This window comes from Entelurus aequoreus, linkage group LG04 (genome assembly GCF_033978785.1).
Source record: "Entelurus aequoreus isolate RoL-2023_Sb linkage group LG04, RoL_Eaeq_v1.1, whole genome shotgun sequence".
NCBI classification, from domain to species: domain Eukaryota; kingdom Metazoa; phylum Chordata; class Actinopteri; order Syngnathiformes; family Syngnathidae; genus Entelurus; species Entelurus aequoreus.
The window spans coordinates 82596197-82610965 of NC_084734.1; the positions used below are offsets into that span (position 1 = coordinate 82596197).

General features: G+C 42.2%; 2 protein-coding genes across 2 annotated transcripts in view; one reads left to right on the top strand and one right to left on the bottom strand.

The window, feature by feature from the left end:
• LOC133649086 (BTB/POZ domain-containing protein KCTD16-like) overlaps positions 1 to 2114 on the bottom strand; it is an 85245-nt gene extending 83131 nt beyond the window's left edge. Inside the window, exon 1 of the mRNA XM_062045864.1 lies at positions 2008 to 2114. The gene's annotated coding sequence lies outside the window, so the exon portion shown is untranslated. The remainder of the gene's footprint in view (positions 1 to 2007) is intronic.
• The window catches only part of nr3c1 (nuclear receptor subfamily 3, group C, member 1 (glucocorticoid receptor)), a 60982-nt gene continuing 48317 nt past the window's right edge, over positions 2105 to 14769 (top strand). Inside the window, exons 1-2 of the mRNA XM_062045863.1 lie at positions 2105 to 2377; positions 13369 to 14501. Coding sequence (XP_061901847.1) covers positions 13369 to 14501 — 1133 coding nt within the window. The 5' untranslated portion in view covers positions 2105 to 2377. The remainder of the gene's footprint in view (positions 2378 to 13368; positions 14502 to 14769) is intronic.

A 14769-nucleotide genomic window follows, 5' to 3' on the forward strand; every position in this document is an offset into this window, starting at 1 on the left:
TACTCATTTCATTCATTACCAGTTTATATGTAACTCTTTTTATATTGTTTTACTTTGTTTTTTATTCAAAAAAATGTTTTTAATTTATTTATCTTATATTATTGTATTAATTTTTTTTTAAAGGACCTTATCTTCACCATACCTGGTTGTACAAATTAGGCATAATTATGTGTTAATTCCACGACTGTATATATCGGTATTGGTTGATATCGGCATCGGTAATTAAGAGTTGGACAATATCGGAATATCGGATATTGGCAAAAAAGCCATTATCGGACATCCCTAGTTTTAAAGGCCTACTGAAAGCCACTACTACCGACCACGCAGTCTGATAGTTTATATATTAATGATGAAATCTTAACATTGCAACACATGCCAATACGGCCGGGTTAACTTATAAAGTGCAATTTTAAATTTCCCACCACACTTCCGCTTGAAAACGTCTCGGTATGATGACGGATGCGCATGACGTAGCCAGTTTAACAGAGGTATGGCTTCCCCATTGAAGCCAATACGAAATAGCTCTGTTTTCATCTCATTATTCCACAGTATTCTGGACATCTGTGTTGGTGAATCTGTTGCAATTTGTTCATTGCATTATGGAGAAAGAAGCTGAGCAAGCAAAGAAGAAAGTTGTCGGTGCGAAGCGGATATTTTGCGAGGGAAGTCAGCAACACAACACAGCCGGTGTTTGTTTACATTCCCGAAAGATGCAGTCAAGATCGAAGAACTCGGACAACAGAGACTCTAACCAGGAGGACTTTGATTTGGATACAGAGACGCGATACCGTGAGTACGTAGCTGTGCTTCCAAACATTTGATCGCTTGCTATAACTAGCTCGAGCTAGGAGCTAGGAGCTAGCATAACAAACACCTAGGTGTTTGTTATGCGGGATTAATTTGTGGCATATTAAATATAAGCCTGGTTGTGTTGTGGCTAATAGAGTATATATATGTCTTGTGTTTATTTACTGTTGTAGTCATTCCCAGCTGAATATCAGGTCCCACCCGCGCGCTTCCAAACATTTGATCGCTTGCCCGTACGTGCGTGTCACATACGTAACTTTGGTTAAATATATAAGCTTTATGAACCTTGGGTTAGGTGAACGGTCCTTTGGGCTGAGTGAGTGTGTGTGTTGTGCAGGTGTTTGAATTGTATTGGCGGGTTATATATACGGGATCCCGTCCATATTACCCGCTCGAGCTATAACTAGCTCGAGCTAGTAGCTAGTAGCTAGGAGCAAGCATAACAAACACCTAGGTGTTTGTTATGCGGGATTCATTTGTGGCATATTAAATATAAGCCTGGTTGTGTTGTGGCTAATAGAGTATATATATGTCTTGTGTTTATTTACTGTTGTAGCCCAACTGAATATCAGGTCACCCCTGGCTCTCACAGCATATTCCCTATCTGAATCGCTTCCACTCCCCACTAGTCCTTCACTTGCATTTTCCTCATCCACAAATCTTTCATCCTCGCTCAAATTAATGGGGAAATCGTTGCTTTCTCGGCCCGAATCTCTCTCACTTCTGGCGGCCATCATTGTAAACAATAGGGAACTTTGTGGATATGTTCAATTGACTACGTCACGCTACTTCCGGTAGGGGCAAGCCTTTTTTTTTATCAGATACCAAAAGTTGCAATCTTTATCGTCGTTGTTTTATACTAAATCCTTTCAGAAAAAATATGGCAATATCGCGAAATGATCAAGTATGACACACAGAATAGATCTGCTATCCCCGTTTAAATAAATAAAAATCATTTCAGTAGGCCTTAATGTAGATTGTAGACACATAGAATCATCATACTGCTGTGAATCTGTGATTATATGCATCAAGTGTTCATTCAAGGCTAAGGCAAAATATCGAGATATATATCGTGTATCGTGACATGGTCTAAAAATATCGAGATATTAATAAAAGGCCATATCGCCCAGCCCTAGTCGCACAGACCCGAACACCACGCCGTGGCGTTGTTAATCATTAAGACATAGAGACTGTAGTTACCCATGTGCACCGACAGATGTCGCTCCAGGCTGCAAGCAAGGCCAGTGTGGACTTGCTCGCTTGGTTCTCCATTTTGTATGTTTTGCTTGAAGGTTGCGCCTACTTCACTAACGGCTAGCTGGGCAGCGCCGTAGTTTAGCTTGTTTACTTGCAGTCGACTCTCGCGTTGTATAGAAGCGAGAGAACTTGAAATATATGTATATATAATATACACATCCCTAAGCAGCCTCTGTTCAACTTGTTTTCATCGACAGGAATACGACGCTGAAGGATTAAATACCGAATTGGCGTGTTGTGGTCGGCCACTTTGAACCATAACAATGTGGACAGACGACCTGAAGGCTCCCACCAACGAGCATTCATTTCAAGGGTAAAATCTAACGTTTCATCGATGTATTTTACTGGCGAAATGCAGGCACGTTAAAGCGACTTAAATGTCATGAATGTACTATTCTAGCGGTCACATACGAGTGACGCGTTTTGTAATGTACGCCCTTCACGTTGCCCCACCAGCGTGGCAGCGTTCGTGAATGTTAATAAGCGTCTCTTTTACCGTATGTGCTTATTTTTAATGTCGTTGTCAAAGCCGTCTTATGTATGGCGGCTAGCTATTGCGAGCTAGTCATGACAGCCGCGCGGGAGTGCATGCTGGGTAACTGTCGCAAATTCGCCTGTTAAAATAGGATAAGCGTTTGATCCTTGGCGATTTTCTAGGGGGACCAAAATTGCAAACAGTCCCGGTTTTTATTTGGTAGATATAGTGAAACATGATTAAAACAATCTATTGGGGTTTCTGTTTCTTTTGTGTTTGATTGAGGTAAACAAATATCTGATCGCCGAGTACTCCTTGTTAGCAACCCGGGTTGCGCATATCGCAGGAGGGATTTTGGTCCACTCTTCTCTCCAAATCTGCTTTCAACTCCCCACAATTCAAATCTAAACTTTAGATCAGGGGTTCTCCAAACTGAAAAATCAAAGTATGGGGGCCATTTTACTATTTTTACATGATAAAACCAAATATTGATCTTATGTCAACCTACTCAGTGGCCTTACGGTTAGACCAGTGGTTCTTAACCTTGTTGGAGGTACCGAACCCCACCAGTTTCATATGCGCATTCACAGAACCCTTCTTTAGTGAAAAATAAAATGGTTTTTTTTTCAAATTCAAGACAAAGTTATATGTTTTTGGTAACACTTTAGTACGAGGAACATATTCTAAGTAACAAATACTTAATTTAGAGTTATTTGGTTAGGGTTAGGGCCAGGGTTACAATAAGGCCATGCCGAATAAGTCATTAATAAGTACTTAATAATGACTAGTTAAGAGCCAATATTGTGGGAATGTCAGAGAATAAAAGAGTTATGATTGAAAACAACAAAAGAAGCAATCACATTCCTTAATGTAAACATCCCAATGGCACTGCAAACTTGTATTCTTGGGGATCTACATCAATTTAGTAACGTGTCATCAAAGAGTAAAAATGCTTTTCTTTCAATATGCATAATACAAAAAGGGTAATATTTAAAAAATGGATAGCTGTTGATAGTCCAACTCATACTGACTGGTAAACACAAGCTATGGAGATGATATCAGTAGAACAAACTGCATTTGGTTTAGATAATAATGAGTCATATATTGGAATATGGGATCCATTATTTGTTTCAACTAGGGCTGCAACTAACGAGTAATTTGATAATCGATTAATCTGTCGATTATCACTTCGCTTAATCGATTAATAATCGGATAAAAGAGACAAACTACATTTCTATCCTTTCCAGTATTTTATTGGGAAAAAACAGCATACTGGCACCATGTTGTGGACATTGGGGGTGCAGCATACACCAACAATAACACAGAAATGTAACTCATCAGAACTGAATCAGATATTGTACACGTTTCTGTTGTGAATAATAAAGGATTCATTTTAGGCTGCCTCTGAATAATAGCATGAAATATTCCAGCACCTTCATAACGTTTAGTTATACTAAAGCGTCACTCAAATCTAAATATATTTATATAGCTTTATCAGCCCGGCTACATTGATCCATTATGAAACCAACCTGAGATATTTCTGTCCGTTACGTTTATTTCGAAATTGGTAACCGTGCGTTTTCTCTCTCAAAACGAAGTCAAATGTGCCGGAGACACATTATCAGCCCCGCGTTGCAACAAAGGCATAACTTAACGTTACTCACAAAAAAGTTGAACTCATGAATGCTTGTTGCCACTATGGACTTAAAAAGTTATGTACTGTGGGCTCCAACATTTTTCGTCTTCAGGTGCTCCAGAAGCAATGTTGTACTTCCGTGCCATTTTGCAGGAAACGCTCTTCTTTGAAGTCTTTAAAGTGAAGTGTTCCCACACTTTTGACGACTTAGGTCGTACACTTTTCTCCATTGAAGCAATAACCTCAAGATGTTTCTCCGCTAAACTATCGGTAGTGTTTTCCTGCGCCATTTTTCGAATTTTTCCAGCAAAGGAGACGCCGTCGTCACGTGAGCTGCACATGACACATAATTGGCTAGCTTACGCCACCTCATGAGACGTAGCCTCACGGCCGCCCTGGCACTGTTTTGTACTTATTTTGATTATTGTTTCTCAGCTGTTTGTAAATGTTGCAGTTTATAAATAAAGGTTTAGAAAACAAAAAACAACAACAACAAAAAAATAACCAAAAAAAAAAAAAGCCTCCGCGCATGCGCATAGCATAGTTCCAACGAATCGATGACTAAATTAATCGCCAACTATTTTGGTAATCGATTTTAATCGATTTAATCGATTAGTTGTTGCAGCCCTAGTTTCAACTATTAAATGAACCAAAATATGACTTATTATATCTTTGTGGAAAATATTGGACACAGTGTGTTGTCAAGCTTATGAGATGCGATGCAAGTGTAAGCCACTATGACACTATTGTTAATTTGTAAAATTTTGTATTATTTTTTATTAATGTTTTTAATGATAATATCAATGAGGGTTTTTTAATCACTGCTATTTTGAAATTATAACTAATATTGATGCTGTTGTCGATAATGTTCATTTTTGTTTCACTACATTTGGATTGTTCCGTGTCATGTTTGTGTGTCCTCAATTGCTCTGTTTATTGTTGTTCTTAATGTTGCTGGGACCGGTTTGGTTTTGGAATTGGATTGCATTATTGTGGTATTGTTGTGTATTATTTTGTTGATTATTTGATAAATTAATTGAAACAAATAAATAAAAAATAGAGCCAATTTGTTACTAATTTGCATGTTAATAAGCAACTAATTAATGATGAATATGTTCCCCATACTAAAGTGTTACCATGTTTTTTTTTTACTGGTGCACAAAATGAACCGTGCATGGACATCACCTTGTTCAAAGAACAAAACCAACACAGTGCATAAACTCACAACAAATGACACAGCTGCAAATCAGTCTGACTTCTGCTGTTGCCGTATCCGTAATACGCCGATAGGGAGAAGTTTTTATTTACACGATGAGTCGGGTGTGTCTTGACCTCCGCCAAACCCCTAGGCCCGACTCACCGAACCCGACTCACCGAACCCTTAGGGTTCGATCGAACCCAGGTTAAGAACCACTGGGTTAGAGTGTCCGCCCTGAAATCGGTAGGTTGTGAGTTCAAACCCCGGCCGAGTCATACCAAAGACTATAAGAATGGGATCCATTAGCTCCCTGCTTGGCACTCAGCATCAAGGGTTGGAATTGGGGGTTAAATCACCAAAATGATTCCCGGGCGCGGCTACTGCTGCTGCCCAGTGCTCCCCTCACCTCCCAGGGGGTGGAACAAGGGGATGGGTCAAAAGCAGAGGACAAATTTCACCACACCTCGTGTGGGTGTGACAATCATTGGTACTTTAACTTTAACAAAGAAAATAAAACAGCCGGCATATAGGATTTGTGTTACATTTTCTTTGCTCATTACATTGCGCATGTTCTCTCCAGTTGTCTACTTGTTATTGTCTTTTCTTTTTAGTTTCAGTATAGCACTACACATAGCTTAGTGTAGTCCTATGTCTACACTAAGCCGGATAACCCCTTAAACGAATAATTATTTAGCCTAAGCCCCGTTTCAGCCACACTAAATCATCGTTTAAGGTCCCCCTTCATGGATAATTTTTTACACGGGTAAGTGCGCCGTATATTTCTTGAATCTCCGGCTTTTAGCTTTGTATGGACTCATTGATCGTTTACAAACTGAGTTCGGAGAGGAAGCGATGCCAGAAAGACGGCGCCCCACACAGGAAGTGACCTCAGAAAGAACGCGCCACAGCCAGCTTCATAATAAAGCTGTTTCGTAACTCTGGACTAACCACTGGAAATATGAAGGCGAGTCTCCAGACATGCCCGTGTTTCTCCTTCCTTCTCTACATGCAATGCACTTTATGCTGGCATTAGCCAAAAAGCTCTCTCCCGGTTGCAGTTAGTCCAGAACGCGGCAGCACGACTTTTAACAGGGGCCAGGAAACGCGAGCATATAACCCCAATTCTTGAGAGTTTGCACTGGCTCCCTGTTAATTTATTTTATTTTTATTTATTTTAAAACCTTGCTGTTTGTTTTTAAAGCTTTACATGGACTGGCACCTCAGTATATCTCCAACCTCATCCAAATTTACACTCCTGCGCGCGCTCTGAGGTCCGAGAGCCAGCTCCTGCTCGTGGTGCCCAACACGAGACTTAAAACCAGGGGAGATAGGGCCTTCTCTGTGGTTGGCCCTAAGCTCTGGAACACTTTGCCCCTCCATGTTCAAACTGCTTCCACAGTGGAGTGTTTTAAAGGCCTACTGAAATGATTTTTTAAAATTTAAACGGGGATAGCAGATCCATTCTATGTGTCATACTTGATCATTTCGCGATATTGCCATATTTTTGCTGAAAGGATTTAGTAGAGAACAATGACGATAAAGGTCGCAACTTTTGGTCGCTGATTAAAAAAAAAGCCTTGCCTATGGTTAGAGTGTCCGCCCTGAGATCGGTAGGTTGTGAGTTCAAACCCCGGCCGAGTCATACCAAAGACTATAAAAAAAAATGGGACCCATTACCTCCCTGCTTGGCACTCAGCATCAAGGGTTGGAATTGGGGGTTAAATCACCAAAATGATTCCCGGGTGCGGCACCGCTGCTGCCCACTGCTCCCCTCACCTCCCAGGGGGTGAACAAGGGGATGGGTCAAATGCAGAGGACAAATTTCACCACACCTAGTGTGTGTGACAATCATTGGTACTTTACTTTAACTTTAAGTAGCGTGACGTCACCAGAGGAAGGACTCCTCCCATTTTCCCATTGTTTACAATGCAGCGAGAGAGATTCGGACCGAGAAAACGACGATTACCCCATTAATTTGAGGGAGGATGAAAGATTTGTGGATGAGGAAAGTGAGAGTGAAGGACTACAGTGCAGTGCAGGACATATCTTTTTTCGCTCTGACCGTAACTTAGGTACAAGGGTTCATTGGATTCCACACTTTCTCCTTTTTGTATTGTGGATCACGGATTTGTATTTTAAACCACCTGGGATACTATATCCTCTTGAAAATGAGAGTCAAGAACGCGAAATGGACATTCACAGCTACTTTTATCTCCACGACAATACATCGGCGAAGCTCTTTAGCTACTGAGCTAACGTGATAGCATCAGGCTCAATTGCAGATAGAAACTAAATAAATCCCTGACTGGAAGGACAGACAGAAGATCAACAATACTATTAAACCGTGGACATGTAAATACATGGTTAATAATTTCCAGCTTGGCGAAGTTTAACAATGCTGTTGCTAACGATGCCATTGAAGCTAACTTAGCAACGGGACCTCACAGAGCTATGATAAAAACATTAGCGCTCCACCTACGCCAGTCAGCCCTCATCTGCTCATCAACACCCGTGCTCACCTGCGTTCCAGCGATCGACGGAAGGACGAAGGACTTCACCCGATCATCCGTGCGGTCGGCGGCTAGCGTCGGCTAGCGCGTCTGCTATCCAAGTCAAAGTCCTCCTGGTTGTGTTGCTACAGACAGCCGCTAATACACCAATCCCACCTACAACTTTCTTCTTTGCAGTCTTCATTGTTCATTAAACAAATTGCAAAAGATTCACCAACACAGATGTCCAGAATACTTTGGAATTTTGAGATGAAAACAGAGCTTTTTTGTATTGGATTCAATGGGGTACCAATACTTCCGTTTCAAAGATTGACGTCACGCGCATACGTCATCATACATAGACGTTTTCAACCGGAAGTTTAGCGGGAAATTTAAAATTGCACTTTATAAGTTAACCCGGCCGTATTGGCATGTGTTGCTATGTTAAGATTTCATCATTGATATATAAACTATCAGACTGCGTGATCGGTAGTAGTGGGTTTCAGTAGGCCTTTAAGTCTCGTCTTAACACCCACTTTTATTCTTTGGCTTTTAACACTACGTGAGTTGTGTGGTCTGTTGTCCTCTGTGTTTTTTTTATAAATGTTGATTTCTATTTACTGTTTTAATTGGATTTACCCTTTAAAATCATATTTATTTTTATATTGTTTTCATATTTTTGTTTTTATTCAGTCATTGGTGGAGCATAATATTGTTTTTAACATGGCTGTGCAGCACTTTGGAAACATTCTTGTTGTTTAAATGTGCTATATAAATAAAGTGGATTGGATTGTACAGACGCTTGTGGAAATCACACATGAATACCTTAAGAGAAAGCGATTGCAGCTATTTCAGATACAACACTTCTCAGACGGCAAGAGCACTTTCCAATGTCTAAGTCAGCTGTGATTCTACTTACCGAAAAACTTTGTCCATTTGTCGAAGGAGAGACAACAACAATGCGCACTCCCGTGGATGTGATAAAAAAGGTAGCGTGTGCTTTGTGTTACCTGGTCGTCCAGGGAAGACTACGGAAAACGGCGAATGCTTTTGGACTGGCAAAGCAGACTATCAATTATCAGATAAGGTTATCCAGGGTAAATCCCACATAACCTTATCCGTGTCCACAGACAACAATGCCACCGTTTAAGACCCCGTTCGCCGGCGCAACGCGACCTAGTACGCATGTGCGAAAAAATGTGCGCGTCATCGTCACCTCTGACCTGGAAGTGTATCCTTACCCTTTGTTTCAATGTAGACTATTGCCACTTTTCTTTTAACAGTAAAGCTTGCTTGCCTCACCATTAGCAGCTGTTAGACTATTGCAGTGAATCACACCTGAGCCATCATACATGAATCCTATCTTTAATGGACGTTTGAAAGTAAACAATGTGATAAAGAACATTTTACAACAACCAACAACAGGACACTGTGCTTGTAGGCTGAAATTGGCGGTCGTACTTGACGACCGCAACCACTTCATGGCTTCACAATAGTTACGGAGTATAAAACTAGATGTTGAGTAATCGCTCGACATACATGGCAGACAATAACTGATAGTCTGCTTTGCCAGTCCAAATGTATTTGCTATTTTTCGTAGTCTTCCCTTGTCCGTGGGAGCCCGCATTGTCATCTCTCCTTTGACAAATGGACAACATTTTTCACTAAGTAGAATCACAGCTGACCTGGACATTCAAAAGTTCTCTTGCCGTTCCTCTGACACAACACACTCGGTGACAAACATATCCCACCATGTTGCCGTTCTTCCAGGGCTTATCTAAAACCGTCGCTCAACATTGCTATGTTGCCGCCTAAGATGTGTTGTATCTGAAATAGCTGCAATCGCCTGTTTCCTTCTCTTAAAGTATTCATGTGTGATTTCCAAAAGAGCCTGTACATGTACAAGAAGGAGAAACACTGGCATGTCTGTAAGATTCGCCTACATCTTTCTAGTGGTTGCCGCCGAGTTACCGAACAAGTTGTTACGAAGCTGGCTGTGGCGCGGTCTTTCTGATGTCACTTCCTGTGTGGGGCGCGGTCTTTCTGGCGTCACTTCCTCTCCGAACTTAGTTTGTAAACGATCAATGTGTTCATACAAAAAGCTAAGAGCCAGAGATTCAAGAAATCCGATAGGTCGTGAGTTCAAACCCCGGCCGAGACATACCAAAGACTATAAAAATAGGACCCATTACCTCCCTGCTTGGCACTCAACATGAAATGCTGGAATTGGGGGTTAAATCACCAAAATGATTCCTGAGCGCGGCCATCGCTGCTGCTCACTGCTTCCCTCACCTCCCAGGGGGTGAACAAGGGGATGGGTAAATGCAGAGGACAAATGTCACCACATCTAGTGTGTGTGTGACAATCATTGGTACTTTAACTTCACTTAAATAGACGGCGTACTTACCCGTGTAAAAAATTGTCCGAGGAGGGGAACCTTAAACGGTGATTTAGTGGGGCTGAAACGAGGCTTAGGCTAAATAATTATTAGTTTAAGGCGTTATCCGGCTTCGTGTAGACATAGCCTTAGCCCAGGGGTCGGCAACCCGCAGCTCCGGAGCCGCATGCGGCTCTTTGACCACTCTGATGCGGCTCAGCTGCATACTTGCCGACCCCCCCGATTTTCCCAGGAGACTTATGGATCTCAGTGCCTGTCCTAGATAATTCCCAGGGAAAATTAAATCCTATTTTCACTCTAATTACTAAATTAAGGGAGTGCCCTAATTGCACTGCAGTAATTGTCCTCTATAGCATTTACAAACAGCGTGCCAACCCGGCCACATGATGTATGTAGCTTTTACTTGCACACATAGGAGACAGCAAAGCATACTTAGTCATCAGCCACACAGCTTACACTGACGGTAGCCGTATCAAACAACTTTAACACTGTTACGTTACAAATATGCGCCACACTGTGAACCCACACCAAAAAAGAATGAAAAACGTGGCGAAGTTGGTAGAGTGGCTGTGCCAGCAATCGGAGTGTTGCTGGTTACTGGGGTTCAATTCCCACCTTCTACCTTCCTAGTCACGTCCGTTGTGTCCTTGGGCAAGACACTTCACCCTTTGCCTCTGATGGCTGCTGGTTAGCGCCTTGCATGGCAGCTCCCGCCATCAGTGTGTGAATGTGTGTGTGAATGGGTAAATGTGGAAATACTGTCAAAGCGCTTTGAGTACCTTGAAGGTAGAAAAGCGCTATACAAGTACAACCCATTTATCATTATTTATAAAAACACATTTCTGGAGAACATCCCACCGTAACACAACATAAACACAACACAACCAATACCCAGAATCCCATGCAGCCCTAACTCTTCCGGTCTAGATTATACACCCCCGCTACCACCAAATCCCCCCACACATGAACCCCCCCGTGCGTTGGTTGAGCGGAAGAGTTAGGGCTGCATGGGATTCTGGGTATTGGTTGTGTTGTGTTTATGTTGTGTTACAGTGCAGATGTTCTCCAGAAATGTGTTTGTCATTCTTTTTTGGTGTGGGTTCAAAGTGTGGCGCATATTTGTAACGTAACAGTGTTAAAGTTGTTTTATAAGGCTACCGTCAGTGTAAGATGTGTGGCTGCTGACCTAGTACGCCTTGCTGTCACTTACGTCGGCAGACTGAAACTGCATTCTACATGTGGTCAAGCAGGTACACTGTTTGGGCAGGCTGTAGAGGGCGCCAAAAACAGTTCCATCACGCCCTGATTTCCGGGAGTCTCCCGGAAAAAATGAGAGGGTTGGAAAGTATGACGCTATCAAGCGCCATTCGTTCAAAACTCGCGGGCCGCACTAACATGAAATTTCCGCATTAAAGTGTGTCTTGAGTCCCCTGGTTAACATAGCACAAAGCATTTAAGCTTTGTATGCGGTGTTTTTCATTTTAAATTAAAACATTTTTTTTGTGGCTCCCATTATTTTCTTTAATTTGTGAAACTTGCCAAAATGGCTCTTTGAGTGGTAAAGGTTGCCGACCCCTACCTTAGCCTCATACCACCATATATACTGTAAATATAAGGTAGTAGGGAGTGTCAGGTTCAATAGATGGCAACTAGTAAGATTGGGTGGGATCTTTAGATTTTACGGTAAAAAATCGTGGCAGCTCATTCTCCAGAATTTTGCTGTTAAATGTACTGTGGTTTTTTTCACCAAATTATTGTAAATTGGAAAAACTAACACTTGTTTTGACACTTGTCTGCCAGTTTGTAACTGTACAATCTATGGCCATTTTTTTTTACAGTGCATTACTGCACATTGTAAAAAAAAAAAAAAAAAACGGTACTACTTTTACGGTAAACTTTTATTGACTTAGCTGTCGTTTTTTTAACGTAAATATTTAATGTCATTTTTAGAAAGTGCAATACTATAAATTCATACAATTCTGGCAACAGAGCTGCTACTTTTTTACCGTAAAATCTACGATCCCAGTTTTTACAGTTCTACAATTACTGTAAATATAAAAATGGTACCGCTGATGATTTTGCAGTGATATCTGGAGCTGTCAGGTTTTTACAGTATGAATATGTATTCAAATTGGTAGCCACCCTTTAGCCGGGCAAACAAAATGACACGACGGGCCAAATTTGATCCACGGGCCCCACTGCTGACACCCCTGGTCTAGAGACTAGGATTGTAATGTGTTTCTTCTGTACCGGTAACAGAGAAATAGGCTTCAAAGCAGAATAGTTCCACTTTTTATGGTAGTAGTGATGGTGTTATTGGACACGTTGAGTCGAGTCAATCCAAAGAGCTCAATTTTCGTCTCATCACACCACAACACATTCCCCCAAGCCTGAGTCATTCAAATGTCCATTGGCAAACTTCCGACAGGCCTGTACATGTGTCTTCTTGAGCAGGCACAGTTGGTTTACTTGGTGAATGTAGTCCAAAGATCCTTAATCAGCTCCTTTTGACTCTTAGCTGCTTCATCATCTCTCCGAATGATCCATCCATCCATTTTCTACCGCTTGTCCCTTTCGGGGTCGCGGGGGATACTGGAGCCTATCTCAGCTGCATTCGGGCGGAAGGCGGGGTACACACTGGACAAGTCGCCACCTCATCGCAGGGCCAACACAGATGGACAACATTCACACTCACATTCACACACTAGGGCCAATTTAGTGTTGCCAATCAACCTATCCCCAGGTGCATGTCTTTGGAGGTGAGAGGAAGCCGGAGTACCCGGAGGGAACCCACGCAGTCACAGGGAGAACATGCAAACTCCACTCAAGTTTCAGTACTTGTTCCTATTGATGGGCATACAACTGATCTGTGGGTGTTAGTACGAGATAAATACTTGTTTCCCTCAATCAAATAGAATTCAACTGATAACCTTTATTTTATTGTTTTCTTAGTTACAATCAACATACAATATGTTCTGTACTGTCTTTGTAAAAGCCTGCATTTTTAGAATGAGGAGGGTATCCACTGAAGTTAAAATCAATATTTGTCCAAATGTGGGCAGCCTGTTAACTAACTAAACTCTGTCTGTTCTCTCTCCACGCCAAAAGATGGACCAAGGTGATGTAAAGATAACATTCAGAAGAGCTGACCATTCAGGCAAACTGTTCTACACCGAATTCCCAGAGGGGGGAGATTCCTTGAAAGTGGCCCCTCAAAGTGCCATCAATTCTACCGCCTCTGTTATTCACCCATCTAGCCAGTTAATGCAGCCTGGAAAGTCTAACAGTCTCAATAGCATCTCTGCTCCAGTGGAAGTGATATCCTCTTCCCTCACTGCAAACATTGGCCCCTTGCAAGAAGATCCCCAGCAACGGGGCCTGACCAAAGAGCAGAGACCATCCAGTCGCCAAAACCTTGGCGTGAACTTGTTGAATCTGGGGGGCAAAATATCACAGTTAACCCCGTCTTCCATGGATTCCCTAATTGGGGGATCCGATCCGAACTTTTTCACCATGAAAACGGAGGATTTCTCTCTGGATAGAGTAGGCCATGATCTAATTGACTTGGATCATGCATTTGAACACATCGGGAAAGACATCGACATGAGCCAGAAACTATTTGGCGATAACACTCTGGATCTGCTTGGTGACTTTGAGCTCACAGGCTCCCCTTCAGATTTTTATGCTGGGGATGACGCCTTCTTGTCCACTCTGGCAGACGACGCTTTATTTGTGGATGCCGGTTCAGACGCCAGGGTAATCAAGCCTGCTATTGCAGAGGTCGCTAATGGCAGCGGCTCACTCGCTCTCAATGGTAACAACTGTGTGGCCAGTCCTGATCAGTCCGGCTCATGCATATCCTCACCTGCCACCGTGACCCCTACAGCCGCTTTGGTGAAGAAAGAAAAAGATGCCGACTTTATTCAGCTATGCACCCAAGGTGTGATCAAACAAGAGAAAATGGCTGCCGGCAAGGCCTACTGCCAAATAAGCAGCACCACATCCACAGACCTGCCCATCTCTAGCCCCATCGCCATCTGTGGGGTGAGCACCTCGGGAGGTCAGAGCTTCCACTTTGGACTCGGTACACAGCAGCAGAAGGATCAGAAGTCGGTGACGTGCCAGTATCTTCCTATCAGCGCAACCTGGACCAGAGCTCAGACTCCTGGGCAAGTGTCAAGCTTGCATCAGCCCTCTGATGCTTTCTCAAGCACTGCAGGCTTCCTTACCAACTTGGCCAGGTAAGACCACTTTGCACTGCTTAGGCCATTTTCATTGCTATCATCATTCAAACACGCAGCTTCTCACTGTTCCATGAAAAACAAAATAAAGTCATTATTAACATAAAAGAACAAAAACTCAATGTACAACAATGTTGGGAAGCATTGTCATTTTTTGTTTAAATATTTGCATGTATTGCATATTGCTATGATATGCTGTGATGTATCATCTATTTTTTAAGTCAACTGTTTCTTGTTATTTTGGCTATGATAGCAAATATGTAATATG